The following is a 19,791-nucleotide window of genomic DNA, read 5'->3' as shown; positions in this document are numbered from 1 at the left end:
CCCGTTTGCATCTCCCACAGTTTTTCACGTTACGTGCTACAAAATTTATTCGCACTTGTGCCTTTAGTTAATCGGCAGATTATTAGAGAGTTTTAGTATACCGTTTACCCCAAGTGCGCATGCGCCGAAGGCGTAACCGGCATTTTGCACATGCTCCCCATTCAACGGTGTGATTAGGTGGTATACGCTATGCTAAAACTGTCCTTACCGTCAACGGCTCGCTTGCGTTCCTCTCCCAATGACCTTCAATCAGACATGTGCTGCGCCAGCTGCGAACCCCAGCGAAGAACGCATCTGAACGTCTGAATTTCGTCCTCCCCAGCCGCATTTTCATGGTAACGCAGGAAAACCGAATCACATATTTGCACCATAAATCTGCAGCGCCCTCTTGCCAACGAAAACAAAAAATTGACAGAGGCTGAGCTTGGTTAAGCCCGGAAATTGCGAAAGCAACTTCATCCGTTTCTTCAGCCCGCATCCGCCGTGTCTACCGCCGCTCTGCGCCGTCGGTTGCTTGGTTGCGACTGAGCGAAGGATGAAAAGGAAAGTGCATGGTCCTGCCAACTGGCTCAAGCCGAGCCACCACCGCTGCCACGTGCAGATAGAAGAGAGTTGAAAGATAAGAGGACAGAGTAAAAGACGAGCTGGAGCTGTTTATACAACTGGTATGACGTCACTCCGACCGCAGCGGTCCTAGCGGGAGAACCGAGAGGCTCACCGCCCGCCGTGTCTACCGCCGCTCTCCGCCGACGGCACGAGTTGGAGCCCTTTCTTCCACAGATGGTATGACGTCACTCCGACTGCTGCGCCCCTGGCGGACAAGCGAGTGGCTCACCGCCCGCCGTGTCTACCGCCGCTCTCCGCCGACGGGACGAGTTGGGGCCCTGGTTTTCTCAGCAGGTGTGACGTCACACCCGAGGTCAAGGCAAACGTGCCCACCGCCCCGCTACGCTGAAGGCTCAAACTGCGAGCGGTATTGCTTTCGCAATAAAAAATGCAGTGACTTAGCTCAGCTATGACATGATATACGTAGCAAGAGGTACGGTATACCCCTGGTTACGTCTGGTAGCGGAGGCGAGCGGCGTCGGCGCCGGCACCTGTGACGTCACTTGGCGGCTCGTCTTGGTTGGAGGGGAGCGGCGTGGCGCTCCAGCTGCGCGTCTGTGACGTCACTCGGCTCCTCGCGCATGCGCACAAGTGGCGCCGAAGGCCGACAGCGAAACGGCGAGACTGTTGGTAATGTAGCTCTCGCTACAAAAACGACAGGATAATACTACCCGTATAACGCGAGATTCAGCGATAGCTGTTAAGGTATTTAGTATTTTGTGATGCGTTGATGCAGATAGTAAGATAATATAAACGCAACTTCTTATCTGTGTAAATCTAGGCCGCACTTTTTGTTTCCGCACATACTCTTTTTTTTTAATTCTCTGGTTCACTGCTCGAGGCGCATGGCGCCACCGGGACCGCCTCCATATGCGGCGCCTTTCGCAGCAGCTGCCGCAGATGGACGGTGCTGCATTGAAAATTGAAAATCCTTTATTTCACGTCCAACATTCTCGGACAAAAATTTTGAAAATTAAATAATTTTAAGACACTGTTGCGGGAATAGTGAAGGTGATGATCCATTCTTCTGATATTTATCAAAATGTTTCTTTTAAAGTGTTTCCATCGATCGCGTCGAACAGTTAAGACTGCCATAAAAAACCATAAAATGCTTTTGACGATGGCAAAAACGCTAATTGAAAAACAAATACAAGGCTGCCGTCGGGTGACCTGCGGATATATTGATGGCTGTAGTGAAATCTTACTTTGTATGAAAAAATTGCGTTCGTAAATGGTTTCGCGCTCAAAAACGCTTTTCCCAGAATTTTTGGGTATGCCCTGCACCATACACACAACGGACCTTCCTTTTCGTGCGAACCCGATCTTACCCGATGCTTGCAGACAGATCAGGTATCTTTAAAATCGAGTTTCATTTCACTTTTTTATTCAAGATTTCCCTAAAGGCCCTCATTCGAAGGTATTACATAGGTGGCGGGGTTGGGGGGGGGGGGGGTCAGTGTAAAAAAACATGTATAAGGAGCATCATTAACAAGCAAAGCAACAACAGGCCAACTATAACATGGACGCGGGTTCGATCCCGGCCGTGGCGGCCGAATTTCGATGAAGGCGAAATTCTAGAGGCCCGTGTACTGTGCGATGTCAGTGCACGTTAAAAAACCCCAGGTGGTCGAAATTTCCGGAGCCCTTCACTACGGCGTCTCTCATAGCCTGAGCTGCTTTGGGACGTTAAAACCCAATAAACCAAACCAAACCTATAACATGGAAAAATAAATAAACACAACAGAGTAAGTAAAGAAGCAGACGATCAAAAACAATATAATACAAATTATAGGTTTAAAGAATACGATAATGCATAACGCAAACGATAGATGCTACAGTGTACGTATAAGGCACGAAAAGAACAAAAGTAAACGCAAAAGTACAGCAAGTGGTAAAAATAAATCAAAATCCCAACATCCCTGCGGTTTCTACGCTAACGTGCGTTTCCAGGATAACGTACGCTGTCAAGTTCGCAAAACTGAAGACGCCGCAGGAAAAATTGCGGACATCTTGTGCTTACTGCAGAATAGTGTGTTTGGTCACCTGATGATCTTGAACGCTTTTTACTGGTTTGGTTTATGGCTTACTGGGATTTAACGTCCCAAAGCGACTTAGGCTATCAGGGACGCCGTAGTGAAGGGCTCCGGAAAAATCGACCGCCCGGGGTTCTTTAACGTGCACCGACATCGCACAGTACACGGGCCTTTAAATTTCGCCTCCGTCAAAAGGCGATCGCCGCGACCGAGATCGAACCCGCTTGTTTGAACGCTCTTTATTAGTTCGTGAGGCGGATTATATTAAGAATAAATAAGAAATTTCGTTGTAATAAGTGAAAGGTCAAACCATGGGCACTAGCAAGAAGTCTGATTAAAATCATTGTATCAAGAACTTTTTCGCGTTCACATGGCCTCTGTGCTGTTGAAAGAAAATTTGCAAGCATGTACAAATGCATTATGCGCCGCACGGACGTTGATGATGCTGCGTAGATTACAGTAACATGCGCGGCGAATTGACTGCAGTGAATGCAAAAAAAAAATGATTAGTTTTGGCGAAACCTGCTATTTTGGTCTTTTTATGAAATGAGCGAAAAAATAGGAATTTTGTTTCGCACAAAAACAAGCTCTTTCGTGGCTACGATTATAGTCAAGGCCGTGGCTAGCGTATTCTTATGCAAGAAACAACAGACTCATCCACACAACGGAATACAAAGAGTAACAAAAAAGAATAAACATGAAGATCCAAGGTCCAAGTGAGCAACTTTTCGACTGTTTCAGCGTGCCTGTGGACACCGGAAAGGTCGTCATATCCTCAAACTTCTAGAAGGAGAGGGCACCCACTGTTGGTCCAGGGTCATGTTTGCTGGCATGTGCAGTAAATCGATGGCAACGACTAGAACCAATTGAACGCTCGCTTTATTATCAGCGCGGTTATATCTGAGCGCTGTTTGACAGTCGCCGTACGCTCAGCAGCCTGCGGCTACCTGCCTAGTGCCCACCGATCGCAGTGGAAAATGGCGCTTGTTTCTTGAACGCGTAAATTAGAGGGGGGATAGGGGTGCGGAGCTTGGGCGTTTGGCCAGCATCCTTAGTTGGGGGACTCCCTCTCTTCCGCTGTGTCACGTGGAGGTCGCGGCGGGACTCCTGGTTCATGTTCCTCCCACGTGACACGCGGAAGAAGAAGCCGTGGATCATCACAGCAGCGCCGAGTTGTCGGGGCTCTCCGGGTGCCACTCGAGGGGCTGGCGGACGCACCCGCAGAGCAGGATGGCGCCCGTGGCCGTGCTCCGCACCAGGAAGAGGAAGGGCCGGTCCACCAGGAACACGGTGGTCGGCGCCACCTTGGACACCACCTCGGTCACCAGCGCCGAGGTGCGGGCGATCTCATTGCCGTCCTCGGACACCTGTGGTCGCGCCCAGAAGAGGAGCCTTTATCTTTCAAGCTCGACAGACCATATATGCAGTCATATTTGGACCGATAGTGAACATGTCACATGCCAGTACACGATGTGGACACACCTCTAGGGTGGCGGCCTGCAGGATCTTGGTGGCGTGCAGGCCCTTGAAGCCCGAGATGTTGGTGAACTGCGCCTGGTCGGGGTCGAAGGGCCTGCCGGAGCGCAGCTCGTGCAGCATGTCGCGCAGCTTGTTCCGCGCCGTCAGCACGAACTTGGGCAGCCCGAGGCGCACGTTGGCGCGCGGCCGCATCCCGCGAACCAGGTCCCACAGCGTGTCGCCGTACAGCAGGCTCTGCTGCGTCAGCCGCAGGCCGTCCAACTCCGTCGGCAGAATCTGCACGGCGCGTGAGAAGTCTGCAGTTGTACGGCGGCGTCGACTAGAGGGTTGAAATGGTGAGATGTGGCCTGGCTGGCGGCGGATGCTCCCACCTTGAACTGCTCGATGATGGCCTCCACCTCGGACAGCTGCAGGTTGAGCAGGCGGCACAGGTCCTCCTGGGTGGGGCCCTCGGAGCCGACCACGAGCGCCGCTACTGTGCTGACCAACGATATGGGCGACAGGAGCACGTTCCAGTGGACGCGCGGCGGCTGGACCAGCATGGATGCCAGCAGGGACTGCGCCAGTCGGTTCAGCAGGCGACCGTGCTCCTGCAGCGGCTGCAACTCCGTGGGCAGCTGCGGCGGAGGTGGAGGGGCGGTGCGGTGGTGCCTGCATGTGAGTAGAATTTCATGTGAGGTCGCCTATAGGGAGATAATAGGCGCTGATATTGCCGATGTCTAGCGCAGTAATGTTAGCAGACTTATCAATAACTCCGCGGGGATACATCGAGTGTGCTAAGAACACTGCTACTGCTCCGACGTAAGTTTGAAATAGTTGCCATTTAAACGGCCCACTATCATCACCATCCTGGTGAGTATCTGCTGCCGGCAGTGTAGCCCCTTTTCAGAGAGGAGGAAACGCGATTCCTGTAAAGCTGTCGAACAAGAAGAAAAAACGAGTCTTCCGGAAAGGATGCCAAGGCGAGAGCAGCGAAGTGCGTGGACTGCAGGAGATGTTGGCGTCGGGAAAGGAGCCGCGGGAAATAGAAGGTGAACAAAGGTGCTGGGGCATCTGTGGCAAAGGTACAGTCTTTGTCACAAGTAACCAGGCTGCACGTTTTTCTTCTCAGTCATATATTAAAGCTATTATGCCAGCCCTGACGTTCTAAATCTCTGTATTGTAAGAAGAACCCCTGTTCTCACCATCAAAGAACTTTATAATCTTTAAGGAAGCCGTGAGGGCTATACGAATGAGAAGCAAACCATGGAGCCTGGTTACTTTTGACAAAGGCTGTACGTATTTCACTGCAGAATGTGCTACACGAAGGATGTTCTGCGCAGTGCGCATCAGGCAAAGGCGCAGCAGTTGTCGGGTTGTTCTACGGTGTTCTCCCTTTATGCTGAGCATGCAGTTCCCTTGAAGGTGGAGTTTCCACAATGCATGTGGACATTTTAGAGCGCAGCTCTTAGGCGCGGTTCGTGGCGTCGTTGTCGTAACACGCCACCCGACAACCGTGAGAGGTAGCAGCAGAGCGAAACGCCACCTGCCACGACGAGAGCAGAGGAGTGGACAACCGGAAGGTGGTTGCCACGGGAAGATTACGGAGGGTGCATGGCTAGCAGCGTATCACGCCATCTGCCAGTGGTGGCAGGTGGCGTGTGAAGAGCAGCGCTCAAACTTTGCTTTATCGACTATCGAAATGGTGTCAAATTTTTTAACTTCCCTGGAACCACTCAGTCTTTGCAGACATATCGTACTAGGCGCTATGTTGGAAGAACAGGAGAACGGCGGATGCCAGTTCGCTTGTCAGTTCGTTTGTCATTTGCTGGCAGCGGTGGCTATGCCTGGGACGCTGTTGTCGCGCTAGACCTTTCGATCGGGTACAAGATTTCAAAAATCTTTTGCGAACGGGTGCAGAGAGCTCTTCCACTGATTCCACCGTGCTATAGCACCTGGGCGCGCAACCGAAATGTGGCGACGCCCAGCTAGGGATGTGTGCAGCTCGCGTAGACATGGTGGAAGCTGTAACGCAAGCTAGCAGCACCTGTTCGCAAAAGCCCTAAGAGCAGGTGTTTTGAAATCTGCATGTTCCAGATGGAAAAGTCTGCTTCGGAGACTCCATTTACGTGTAGATGCTCGTTCGTCTAAGTACTCGCCTTGTGCGGGAACGGGGGCAGTAGTTTCATATACCTGTAGGACCTAGAAGAGGGTTAAAGCGACAAGGCTAATGCGTTGTTTAGCTACTGTCTCTGTTCTCCCCGGGGAAAGTTTATGGTATGGCGCGGTACGGTATGAAGGGTTTTAACGCACGAGAGGTGCATTTCGACTGAGAGACACTGCCAAAGTGAGGAGGGTTCCAACACGCGGAATCTTTCCTTCGAATTTTGCGGTGTAGTTCCAATCGGTTCGTATCAAAATAAGCCCCCAGCACCTGCTCGCTGAGCACTGGTAGTAGTGATAGTAGTAATAAACTACCGTGGAAAGATTACCGGTAGGAGCACTAAAACGTGAATGGACCCCACAGTCTTGGGTACTCAAAGGCGACACCGTTGGCTCAGTTCGGTCTATCGGTGGGAGGTAGTTGGGATGAAAGTTTTCTGCGAGTTGGTCCGCTCAGGCTTATGGAGGTGGGTGGGGGGGTAGCGCGTTACGGGAGACGGAAGCGCACACCTATCACGGAATCTGGCCAGCAGGCTTAGTAGAGGGAAGGTTCGCGTACTCGGCAAGTTGACGCGGCGCTAGACCGTTGAACTCACAGTATGGGGACTCCGGTGTTTTTCGAAGCGGTCGCGTTGGTCTGCAACAGAGAGGCCTGGCCGGTGACGGTCTCCTGGGCACGACGGCCTGTCTTCGGTCTCGGGCCACGAGCGCTCGAATGCCGCGTGCAGCGTGCCCCGACCCACTTCTTCCTCCTTCTCTTCTCCTGCCTTCTTTTCATCTTTGGATGTTTGTTTTATTGTTTATAAAGGATTGGCGTCCCAAAGCTGCTCAGCTTATGAATGACGCCGGAGTGAAAGACTCCGGAAATTTCGAACGCCTGGTGTTGTTTAACGTGCACTGACATCGCAGAGCACATGGGACTCTAGAATACTGCCTCCATAGAAATTGGACCGCCGCGGCCGGTATCGAACCCGCGGCTTTCGAGTCAGTGGCCGAGCGCCATAACCACTGAGTCACCGCGAGAGATAAGCGCGCGGCCTGAATATAGAGATGCCCAGCGGTTCATGTGGTACAGCTGCCCGCTGCTTAACCTTTCCGCACTGCCGAGAATCGAATAATGGAGGATCACTTGGGTACCGTTTGGTACGACAGTAAGCCCGCACTATAGCTGACTGTATCCCTCCTCCACCTGGAAAACACGACAAATGATCAGAAAACGAAGAGCCTTGTGAAGGAGTCTTTTCATGTCGACGATCTGGTGATGGAAGTGGCTACAGTAAACGACGCGTAGAAGCCACTGATAAAATTAAAGAGGAGGAGGAGGATACACTATTTAATAGCAAAGAGAAAAACCTTCCTGGAAGGGCTCTCAGTCCATGAGCCCTCTGATGTTCCCCTCCAGCCTAGGCCGGTCAATCAGCTTGTGGTGTTCACCAGCTCGTGTGGCCAGAAGGGCAGACTCCCACGAGGTTGTGGATGAATGGGCCGGACGCTGACGGAGTGTGGGCACTCCCATATATAGTGATATAGTACGCGTGGTGGTGGTGTGGGGAGGGGGGGGGGGGGCCTTGCTCCGCATGTGACACAATATGAGGGGAAGTGGGTGGTGGTGGTGAAAACTTTTGATTACTGAAATAGAGTTTGGGAGCTACATGGTCGGCGTCCCTAGTCCGGGACACCGCATGACAATGCCCCGTCTCGCGCCCGTTTCACCAGAGCCCTTTGGGACTCAAGCGAGGAGCACTTGAGGAGGGCAGTCTCCCATGCCTCTCTGGAAGGGGTAGGGGAAGGGGGGAGGTGGGGATTTTGAGTACATGCCCACACCATGTGGAAGATATCTCAGGTCTCCCCACAGTGCGGGCATCGCCCATCCGTGTTAGGGTCGTAATGCTTTAAGATTGCAGGACAGAGTAGAGTACCTGTCTGCAGGCGCCTTAAAGTTCGCTCCTCCGTCTTACTCAGCCCCTTTGCAGGGGCCGGGAAAAGGCGGTGGATGTCGCTATAATACGTTATAATTTCCCTGAATCGCAGCAGCGGCTGGTAAGTCTCCGAGCCAGAAGAGCTGGGATGAGGAGTCCGGTGAGTAAGCGCTCGGGCAGCCGCGTCAGCGGCCTCATTACCTCGTAAGCCCTGGTGGCCAGGAGCCCAAATGATTCTTTTGGGTGTTGGATCAGTGGCAGTCCGTCTTAGAATACAAGCAGCTAAGGGGGAGATCTCCCCTGCCAAGTAATGATCACATGCTTTTCGGGAGTCCGTAATGATGATTCTCGAATTGGCGTGGGCGGCAGCAAGCGCTATCGCTACTTCCTCGGCTCGAATTGAATTCGGGCTCGAAAAGAGAGTCCATCAACGTGCATTTCCTGGTGAACGACAGCGGCCGTGTAAAATCCCGTGGGCGATGGCCCTGCTACGTCTGCATAATATTGCCGCGTATCAATGTATTGCCCGTTCGTTCGCGCAAGGCAGCAGGAGAGGGGTGTTATCACTTTTGTTCGTGACGCGAGAAGCGACCGGACTTATCTCCATTGATCACCGCCATGAAGAGCTGCATCTACGTGTTTCCAGATTAGTCTAGATGATCTCGACCCGTTATCTCGAAGTTTCCTTGCCGGCTTTAAATTGAGCGATGCCGCGGGCGTTCGTAGATCAACGATTGACGAGCACGCTTGTTGCTTACGCCGCCACCGAGTGATTCAGTTCTTTTGCGGGCGCAAGTCAGCCCTAATAAAGAGCTTCGTTTGCAAGTATTTCTGGTGTCTTCCTGACCGCTGGACTGCCGTCACTAAAACGTGACAATATACACCGGGTCGGGAGCCGTGTTGTCTCTCAAGAGCCCGAGCCCGCGCTTGTCGCCTGTTTACGTGCATGTCGGTGTCCATGTTACGGGGGAGCGGGGAGACCCAGAGCATATGGCGCCACAGTACTGGGATACGCTCCGCCTCCTCTGGAGTGCAGTCGTGTTGGATGTGTAAGCGGTTTAGCAGGCGGCGCCAAGGGGCCGTCTGCATGAGCCGCGTGTATTGGTTCACGAGGTGGGCCTCCCGCAGCTCTTGGTAGGAGTTTAGCACCCCCAATGCCTTGAGTTTGGCATTAGAGGTAGCCACCGGGATATCCAGCTCGCTTAGTTGCCTTGCGGATGATGGCGTCTATTCGCGCCTCGTCTTGCTTAGTAGTGCGGAGATATGGCACGGCGTAGAGGATCCGGCTAGTCACGAAGGCATAGACGAGCCGAAGCGCGTCCCTGCCCCGCAGACCGCCCCGCTTGTTGGAAACGCGGCGGATCATGCGCCCTACCTGTTCGCCTACTCTCTTGAGTTTCACAATGGTGGAGTCCGGTCTGAGTCTGTGGTGAATGAAAAGGCCCAGAATACGGAGCTCCTCCACCTCTCTAATAGGACCTCCTGACAGAGAGATGTGAATTGCTGTCATATCCTTTGGGTTCGCTCTGACATGCAGAAGCTCTGATTTCGCTGGAGCACATTGGAGCCCACAGTCAATAGCATACGCATCGACTATGGAAGCGGCCTGCTGAAGGCGGGCCTCCATGTCCCCAAGGCAGGGTGTCGAACCGGTATTTTTTCGGGTTCGGTTCGGGTTCGGGTTCACGCCTTTCGGGTTCAGTTCCGGGTTCGGCTCCAGAGGGCCATTCCGTTCCGGTTCGAACCGGTTCGGACCGTCTCGAACCGGTTCAAACGGGTTCAAACGAGTTCAGGACAAAAAAAAATTAGAAAGCAGATGGGTTTCAGTGACATGCGTTTTCTCTTTTCTTGCACATCGCTATACAAAAGAAAAAATGCAAAGATTTGTTTACGAGAACACAAAACTGGGCTAGTTGGTAACGCTTGCTTAGGCAGCGCAGTAAACAGGACAAACGGAAGTCTCTAGACGACACAGACGCTGACTAACAACTGGTTATATTACATTCTCGGAAAAGTATATGAAGGCGCAGGACACAGTGAAAAATCCAAAAAACAGAAGAACAAAGATTAAAACGAAAAAAAAACATACTACGCATGCACATCGCAGTCGAGTCATAACATCTTTTTCAATGAAATTTCTTTTATTTATTTATTTATTTATAAATACTGCGGTCTTGAACAACAAGACCATCGCAGGTGGGCACATAATTTGTGTAACACCAAAGGACAAAAAAAGAAAATACAGCAGACAAGGCGTCACAGCAGCGAAATTATTACATCACACTGTACTGTATCATTTCACAACCTCAGAATATATATACTGCAGTCATAGAGCCAAGCATATAACAGGTTATAATTAAGTAAATCTCAACAAATTACTCATCAACCGAACATTCAAAATTTCTTCACTTGTTGCAGCAGCGCCTCAAAATGGGACAAATTATTCTCTTCGACTATATGACCAGCAAGGTTGTTCCATTCGGTAATAGTTCTTGGAAAATAGGAATATTTGTAGCAGTTCGTTCTTGTGGATAAAGGTTTTACGAAAAGAGAATGTCTCAGGCGTGTTGCATAACCACTAGAGTAACTAACAATTTTCGAGATGTCAATGTTGTATTGCCCATGAATTAACTGGAAAAAGAATTTCGAACGACAGATACGGTTTCTATCAGTAACGGATGGCAAGCCACTCTTTTTAATAAGATTAGTGATAGAGGTGCGGCCATAGGAATTATAAATAAATCTTACTGCTTTCTTTTGAATCCTTTCTAATTTGTTAATGTTAATCTTGGTATATGGGTCCCAGATCATTACGGCATATTCTAAGATTGGCCGCACAATAGAGTTATACGCAAGGAAACGTGTTACAGGAGTAGCGAACCGTAGTGCGCGCCTCAAGAAGAATATTTTGCGCAGAGCATTTGCCGAGACGGTATCAATATGTTTGTTCCAGGAAAGATTATTGGAAATCCATAGGCCGAGATATTTGTAGCATGTTACCTCTGAGAGTGCACTATCGGAAGTACCATACTGGTAGAGAAGAGGATTCCTTTTAAGCGTTATTCTCATATATACTGTTTTATCAAAATTTGTCACCATTTTCCACCTATCACACCAAAGCATTACCTTCCGAAAGTCATTATTTAGCCTGATTTGATCTTCACTTGAGTTAATTCGTTAATAGAGGACACAATCATCAGCATATAACTTAACATTAAAAGAGAGATCTTGGACGATATCGTGAATATAAATAATAAACAAAAGCGGTCCAAGCACAGATCCTTGGGGAACTCCCGATTCAACTGGAATGCTATGTGAGAGGGCACCATTCAGTGTAACAAACTGGCCCCTGTTTGTCAGGTAAGCCTTAATCCAGGTTATTAGTTTATCGTTGTTTATTAAAGAACTCAATTTATATATTAGCTTGTTATGAGAAACCGTATCAAAGGCCTTGCGGAAATCAAAATATTACGACAGTTTGTTTTCCTTCATTTATGGCTTCTGCAAAATCATGAGTTGTTTGTATTAGCTGTGTACATGTCGAATATCCTTTCCTGAAACCATGTTGAGCTTTCGATATTACGTTATGTTCTTCAAGAAAGGCAGATAAATGTTTATGAATAATGTGCTCAAGTATCTTACACGCTGTGGAAGTAAGTGAAATAGGGCGATAGTTTCGCACCTGTGTTTTGTCACCAGTTTTATGTAAAGGTTTAACTCTGGCAACTCGCCAGTCATCGGGTAGGGCGCCTTCCTCTATGGACCTTCTAAAAATGACACAAATACTTGGAGCACCATTGCGCGTACTGCTTCAGAAAGGCATTTGTGATGTCGTCTGGGCCAAACGATTTCTTAACATCAAGATTTAGAAGTAAATTGAACACTCCATTTTCAGATATGACATCAGGTATAGGGGGTAAAGACAGACTAAATGATGGGAGATGACCATTGTCTGCAGTAAAAACAGTTTTAAAGTGGTTATTAAAGGCTACACAGGCTGCATTATCATCGCGTATACACTTTCCATCTATTACAAACATGTCGGCACTGCGGGAACTCGGGGTAATCGTCCTCCAGAATTTTTCAGGAGATTTTTTAACAAATGATGGGAGTTGGACAGCAAAATATCTTTCTTTGTCAAGTAAAGTCTGATCTTTTAATTGTTGTGACACCTCCTCAATAACATGGGCTATGGAAGGGGTGGCTGATCTCGCTCGTTTTTTAAGACGTTTTAGTCGACGTTGCAAGTGCAGCGTCTCTCTGCTGATCCAAGGGTTGCGGCTACAAGACTGCTTAGATATCTTCGGCACGAAACACCGGATACATTCATGAACCATGTTCTTGAAGATGAGCCACAAGTCATTAATAGTGCAAGGATTCGTTTGGAAATCGTCATAACGAAGGTCAAGAATGTCAGTGATGGACTCATTATCTGCTCGTGAAAAATTTGGAAAGGAATGAAGAGCATCTTCATGCTTTAAAGAAGACTATATTCGAAGACTATATTCTATAGTAGACGGCACTCCCCTATCTCCTGGACCTTTTAGCGGCCTTAGTATTTTTGGCTGTTGTAAGAAGAATCCACTTGCAACGAACACCAGATATAACGAATAGAACCTGCGGGACCGTCAGGTTCGCTATAAGTGGGCTTGACTTAGTTTTAATCGGCCACAAAAACCTTTTTCACCCTTCAGACATGGACCTTACATGTTAGGATGTACCTTCGCGCCAGAGGGGCGTTTATGCCGTGGTCAGTGCATTGCTACCTGTCATCATCATCATCATCATTTATTAGACCCTTAAAGGCCCCTGGGAGGGGGTATTACATAAGGGGGGGGGGGGGAGTAGTACATTCATCATGACTCACATTGGTGGGGAAAAAAAGAATTAAAAAAAAGAAGAAGAACAAACAAGAAAACACACACACAACAAAAGCATAAAGAGAAATAAAGTCACGAAAGGGAAATGAAACCATTTATACAGCAAGATAACACATCAGACGTTCTTTAAACCTTTCTGGAGCGCTTTCAATGACAACCGATTCTGGAAGCCGATTCCAGTCTTGAATAGCGGCTGGCAAAAAAGATTTGTTAAAGGCATTAGTTGATCCGTGTAAACGTTGGATGCTCATGGAGTTGAATAAACGGGATGACGTGCGCACAGGAGGGACTAGAAGGGACTCGCGTAGGTTAGGAAAATTGTGATATAATTTGTGCAATAAACATAAGCGAGAAACTTTGCGTCTAAGGGCTAGTGGGCTGATAGCGATGGATGACTTGATGGCGGTAATGCTGTGGTGAAAATCGTAATCTGAAGTAATGAAGCGTGCCGCACGATTCTGAATGGATTCAATGGTGTTAATTAAGTAAGCCTGGTGAGGAGACCAAATTGCTGATGCGTACTCAAGTTTAGTGCGAATGAAAGTCTCGTATGCTAGTTTACGGATTGATTGAGGAGACAGTGAAAGTGACCTTCTAAAAAAACCCAGTGTTTTTGATGTATCAGCAACGAGTTGAGTGATCTGTTTTTCCCACGTCAGTTTGCTGCTGATTGTGACACCTAAGTACTTATATGATTCAACCTGCGAAAGGATAGTTGATTGAAGAGAATAAGGATACGTAATATTGGAATGCTTGCGTGAAACTTGCATAAATTTGCATTTAGTGATGTTCAGCTCCATCAACCATTCGGAACACCAATTATCTATTTTTTGTAGGTCATTTTGTAGGATAAGCTGGTCGTCGTGAGAGGAAATGCGACGATATAACACACAGTCGTCAGCGAAAAGACGAATGGACGAAGATATGCCGGATGGGAGATCATTGATAAATATGAGAAAGAGCAGGGGCCCAAGCACAGAACCCTGAGGCACGCCTGAAATCACTTCATGAGTTGCTGAATGATAACCGCCGATGACGGTATATTGAAACCGGTTAGTGAGGAAACAGTTAATCCATGATAGTGTGAGGGGATCAATATTGAGGCAAGAAAGTTTTGACATAAGACGTCGGTGCGGGACGCGATCGAACGCTTTTGAAAAGTCTAGAAATATGACATCGGTTTGAAATAATGATTCCAAATGCAAATGAAGGTCAGTAGTGAATTCAAAAAGTTGTGTCTCGCATGAAAGACCGGGGCGGAAGCCATGCTGCTTAGAAAAGAAAAATGAGTTATTGTGAAGGTGGCTGGCGACTTGAGAGTATATAATGTGTTCCATGAGCTTACATGCAATGCACGTTAATGAAATTGGGCGATAGTTGGACGGATTTGAGCGGTTTCCTGATTTGAATACTGGCACTACCTTGCTTAGATTCCAGTCTTCCGGAAGCGAGCTGTCGGTTAATGACTGGGTGAATATGATTTGCAAGATCAGGCTAGAAATTATTTTAGTGGACTTCAGAATCTTCGCGGGGAGGTTGTCAGGGCCGGGGCTGGTAGAGAACTTAAGGCTGTCAATAAGTGTCTCGATTCCTTCTGCAGAAATATGAATGGGCGGCATCTGGTTGAGGTGTGAGCGAGGTAAGACCGGCGTGCTTTGAGCAGGTTCATGAGTGAAAATGGATGAGAAGTATGAATTCATTACATTGGAGCGCTGCTCTACCGGTACCAGATAACCGTCTTCGTTAAGCAAGGAAATGTTATGGTTTTTACTACGCGGAGGAGTAAGAACCTTCCAAAACTTTGCGGGGTTGGTACGGAGGATGCTCAGTAGGTCTAGATGATAAAACCTTTTCTTAGAACTTTTTAAAAGCTTATTGTAATCCCTCAGAGCAGTAAAATATTTTTCCCATTTAAGAGCAGAATTTGATATTTTGGCAGCGCGGAAAAGGCGTTTTTTCTTTTGCGATAGTTTTTTCAAAGGATTGGAAAACCAAGGTTTGCATGCGTCGCCACGAATGGAAACGAGTGGTACATAGGTATGAATTAGAGATAAAAGTGTGTGTTTGAAAGCCATCCAGTTTTCGTTTACTGATCGACTGTTAGCAGATTCGCGAAAGGAAAGGTAGAACAGTTCCAACTCTTCGTTGATGCGGGTGAAATCAGCACTTTTAAAGTCGCGTATGTGTTTAATGGATGGTTGACGAACAGGTGCTTGAATGGATAGGTTGAATAACAGCATTTTATGATCACTCAGACCATCGACACACGACATAGAATCTATTAATTCTGCATCCGTGGCAAAAACTAGATCAAGTGTGTTGAAATAACGAGTAGGTGAACTGACTGTTTGAATAAAGTTAAACAGAAGTATTAGATCAAGAAACGCTTTAGACAGACGGGAGGATCCAGTTAAGTTGGCCCAGTTAATATCGGGAAAATTGAAATCGCCGCAAAGTATACAATTAGCGCGGGGAAAGCGACAATTCAATTCGAGCAGGATTGAATGCAATTCGTTAGTAAAGGAAATGTCACAATCAGGCGCGCGATAACAAGCAATCAGTATGTATGTGGTTCCAAAAAATGAAAAGTTAACACACAGGATTTCTTGACGGCAGCTAATATCAATAGTGAAGGAAGGCGTGCAGGACTTAATGAAGACGAGAACGCCGCCACCCCTTCGACCGAGCCTATCGCGCCTGTGAATGGTGAATGCTGTAATGTTATCAAGTAGTTCGTCGTTCCGAATGTCAGCAGTCAACCAAGTCTCTGTCAATACCGCGATATCGGTGCTGTTATCGTCTAGAATAGCTTCTATAGATTCCTTCTTGGGCATGAAACTACGTACGTTGGCAAGCAAGGTAGGCATGGCTCGACATTCAAAAACTGTCGCAGGTGTTACAAGTGGCTGCCATGGCGGCAAGAACGGGCGCCGGTACGTTCGCGATGACTGCTATGCTTTAACTTCTTGCACCGTGTCAGATTCATCATCGTAAAAGTACTGTTTGCTGCCAATAATAAGTTTGTCGAATCGCATCTTGAAGGTTGAGTTGCTCTGCTGGCCGTACGCGAAGAGTTTCCCTCGAGCTAATCTAACACGTGCAGAATAATCTTCGCGAACTTTATACTCCGAATCTTTCAGCTTAGGGCCAGCAGAGAGGATTTCGGACTTCTTTTTAAAGTTGGCCAGTTTTACAATAATGGGGCGGCTTCTATATTCACGGAACTGTCCCATTCTGTGGGCGCGTTCAATTTCAGCACTTTCGAGAGTTATGGCCAGCTGCTCAGAACAAAATTTGATAATGGATGACTCAGATTCTGCCCAAGTTTCACTCTTTACGTCGGGAATGCCAAAAAAGATCAAGTTAGAGCGCCGGAGACGATTTTCAGAGTCGTCGCATTTCTTCGTGAGCGCCCTAATATCTGACGATATCTTCCCAATAGTAGGGTTAGTGTCCGGACTTGTTTTGTGTTCCTGGGATTTGTAGGCCTCTACGAATTTTTCAAGTGCGTCAACACGGACAGAAAGACCACTGACCAGGTTGTCTATTTTGGTTTGCGCAGATCGGATTGTTGCAACTTCGGCAAGTATTGCATTTTGGGTGAGTTCTATACGTACTATTGCTGCTGATATGGTTTCAAGAGATGCGGTGGGATCACCGGTGGGACCGGGGTTCAATTCAATGTCACCAGACAAGGCTAGATGCAAAAAAGTGAGATATGCGCTGAAGCAATATGAACAAAGCGATTCACAAAGCAATCGGCGACAGGAATACAGAGCATCAGGGGGGCACGACACCGCAAACAAGAAAGGGTTACTCGAGCGAATGCAAGGTTGCGGTAGGTAACTGACCTGCAGTAGAAAGGGTGACTTCATGCCCACATTCCTGGCGGTGGCGTGCCCCGACTGGCTCGTGAGCGGTGGTGCTATATGAAGACGGGGCGGATCCCCAGAGCTGATAGTTCCGAGTGGTTGCCAGATGAAGAGGCGCTCCGAAGCAGAAATTGGCGGATACGATGTTCCCTTGCTGTTCGTCGTAAATGGCTCGGAAGGGCGGCAGCCCGGCTCGTCGAAGTCCAAAGCCAGGGACGAAGTAGTGCAGCAGGAGTCGAGAAGCACAGGGCCGATGGACCACAGTAGGAGAGCCTGCAGTAGAAAGGGTGACTTCATGCCCATATTCCTGGCGGTGGCGTGCCCCGACTGGCTCGTGAGCGGTGGTGCTATATGAAGACGGGGCGGATCCCCAGAGCTGATAGTTCCGAGTGGTTGCCAGATGAAGCAGGCGCTCCGAAGCAGAAATTGGCGGATACGATGTTCCCTTGCTGTTCGTCGTAAATGGCTCGGAAGGGCGGCAGCCCGGCTCGTCGAAGTCCAAAGCCAGGGACGAAGTAGTGCAGCAGGAGTCGAGAAGCACAGGGCCGATGGACCCCAGTAGGAGAGCCTGCAGTAGAAAGGGTGACTTCATGCCCACATTCCTGGCGGTGGCGTGCCCCCATTCCTGGCGGTGGCGTGCGCGCAACTAGAAACAATTTCAGCAATAAAATGATATTTTTGTCATGATGCGGTATTCTTTTGGGACATACTTAAGCAGTCTCTCAAAAAACCCATTGGCATCATACATTTCATTATAACACTTATGTCTGCGATGAAAAACTCTGGAATTCCGTGCGAATTCTTCGTGTTCACAGGACGCAGAACCGCCGCGTTCCACGAGGTCACTGTTCAGACAACAGTGCACTTTAACGCAGGAGGATTATGCTGCGTAAGTTCAACCTCCTGACTGGTTCTCCTTTCATGGCGTGTGCACCGTCTGGAATTTTCACGTGCTGGCGGAGGCAGGGAGTTATGGTGGCATGAGGCCTTATGCAGAGATCGCTGAATTCGAAGCGGTCAAGTAAGGCATGAGCAGGGTCAGGGAGGTTCCAAATATTCCATACAACAATTATAAAAAGAAGCCTACAAGATAGCCGAATAGCCTAAAGCATCTGTAAACAGAGTTTTCTGTTGCGCCGCCATTAGTACGAATCTCGCTCGGAGTCAGAGGTAAAAGAGTATGCTTTCCCATAAATAACCGTGCTGCGTGCGTGCAGCCTCCGTCCTTAATGCACGCTCCGGTGGGCGCACATCAGGTCATTCACTGGTAAAAATGCACCTTCAAAAACTTTCACCCATCTCACCCCCCCCCCCCCCCCCCCCCCCCCATCACCCACCTGTACCCGATATAGCCGAGGCAGATTGTTGTGAATGCTCAACGTATTCAATCGCCCAAGCGTTCTAAGAAAAAAAAACACTAACAATCATTAGCCTGTCGCGTCAGACACTAAGAACGAAAAATATGACTGCGAAAAGTAGATATAAGTCGCCAGACAGAGAATATAAGATCGAACAGTGCGAGGACAGCGGATGGAGCCGCGCGCTGGCGACTGGCAGCAATTCTTAGGAGCAGAACGGTTTGGTTTGGTTTATTGGGGTTTAACGTCCCAAAGCAACTGAGGCTATGAGAGACGCCGTAGTGAAGGGCTCCGGACATTTCGGCCAACTGGGGTTCTTTAACGTGCACTGACATCGCACAGCACACGGGCCTCTAGAATTCCGCCTCCATCGAAATTCGGCCGCCGCGGCCGGGATCGAACCCGCGTCTTTCGGGACAGCAGCCGAGCGCCGTAACCGCTGAGCCACCGCGGCGGGGTAGGAGGAGAACGATTTCAGCCAATCGGCATAACTAAATCACTTCATCGTAGTAGTTACATTGCATCGCAGTAGCATTTTTTTGGGCGTAATGACTATCGCATGCCAGCGAGCACATGTATTTCCGCATTGCCCTTTTGTGTAATCGGTATTTAATTTTTTCCTTATTAGTACATCTTTACCGTTGAGAACCCGCCTTTCGTTGCTTATTTCCGTCGCGCGCAAACAAGAATATGCGGATTCTAAAATAAAAAGAAGCTGCACCAATTTATACATTCTTCTTTTGGTAATACTACTAGTAATATCTCAGGTTTAACATGTCGAGTAGACATTGGGGCTATATGACAGACGGTGTAGTGGAGGGCTCCAGATTAACGGAGACCAGCTGGGGATTTTCGACGTGCGACAGAGCACGCTGGTTTCTTTATTTTTGGAATCAGCAGCTGAGCTCCACAGCCATTGAGCCATTTTTTTTTATTGCCCGACAGGCCCATCCTGAGGGGTTTTATTTACAACTTGCTGTCTAAGACAAAGAGCGCCCACAAAAGTAAATATTGCACTACCCACTGCGGTTGCTCAGTGGTTAGGGCGCTTGGTTACTTATTCGGTGTACCCGGGTTCGAACTCGGCCCCGGAGGCCACGTTTCGATGGAGGCGAAACGCAAAAGGCGCTGTGTGCTGCGCGATGTCAGTGCACGTTAAAGGGCAGCTGCGCCACTTTTTGAGAATTTCGCGATAGTCGAGGATTCAAATCATATAGGCTGTAGGTAAAGTATGCTAAGTTTTTTGCACTACCATTTAAAATAGTGACGTAATCTACGATTATATTTTACACTTCTCCTCAAAGCAACAAGGAGTGCGGGGAAGTTCAGTGTGATGTCATGGAAGGTATGATTTCAAATTACTGCCGTCAGCCACGCCCTGCCGTGCCTCGTTGGACGGTTCCAAACAACGTTCGGCGGGCTTTGACTTCGGTTCCGTTGGTTTTTTTCCTTCAAAGCAGGCGTTTATGCGTTGGAAATGTACGGATACTTTCGATGACGTC

General features: G+C 48.6%; 1 protein-coding gene across 1 annotated transcript; it reads right to left on the bottom strand.

Annotated features, from left to right (window-relative positions):
* Positions 1-3,259: 3,259 nt before the first annotated feature.
* On the bottom strand, positions 3,260-7,038 carry LOC149332970 (serpin B11-like). Its single transcript, XM_089557601.1, has 4 exons — positions 6,857-7,038; positions 4,490-4,769; positions 4,122-4,394; positions 3,260-4,006 (listed from the first exon to the last, which is right to left on the bottom strand). Exons 1-4 carry the CDS (start codon positions 7,036-7,038, stop codon positions 3,797-3,799), a joined length of 945 nt encoding a protein of 314 aa, XP_089413727.1. The 3' UTR covers positions 3,260-3,796.
* Between the last annotated feature and the right edge of the window lie 12,753 nt (positions 7,039-19,791).

Source organism: Amblyomma mixtum, chromosome 8, assembly GCF_055824585.1.
Source record: "Amblyomma mixtum isolate Tamu chromosome 8, ASM5582458v1, whole genome shotgun sequence".
Taxonomy (NCBI): Eukaryota; Metazoa; Arthropoda; class Arachnida; order Ixodida; family Ixodidae; genus Amblyomma; species Amblyomma mixtum.
Note: the sequence above shows the minus strand (reverse complement) of the source record. Positions and strands in the feature narration are given on the sequence as shown.

What these genes read in the sequence shown, in the direction of transcription:
- LOC149332970 (XM_089557601.1), bottom strand. Translation starts at nt 7,038, where the DNA reads ATGAAAAGAAGGCAGGAGAAGAGAAGGAGGAAGAAGTGGGTCGGGGCA. An exon ending in AACACCGGAGTCCCCATACT is followed by an intron (nt 4,770 to 6,856) that starts GTGAGTTCAACG and finishes ACTCACATGCAG; the next exon opens with GCACCACCGCACCGCCCCTC. An exon ending in TGCAGGCCGCCACCCTAGAG is followed by an intron (nt 4,007 to 4,121) that starts GTGTGTCCACAT and finishes GCGCGACCACAG; the next exon opens with GTGTCCGAGGACGGCAATGA.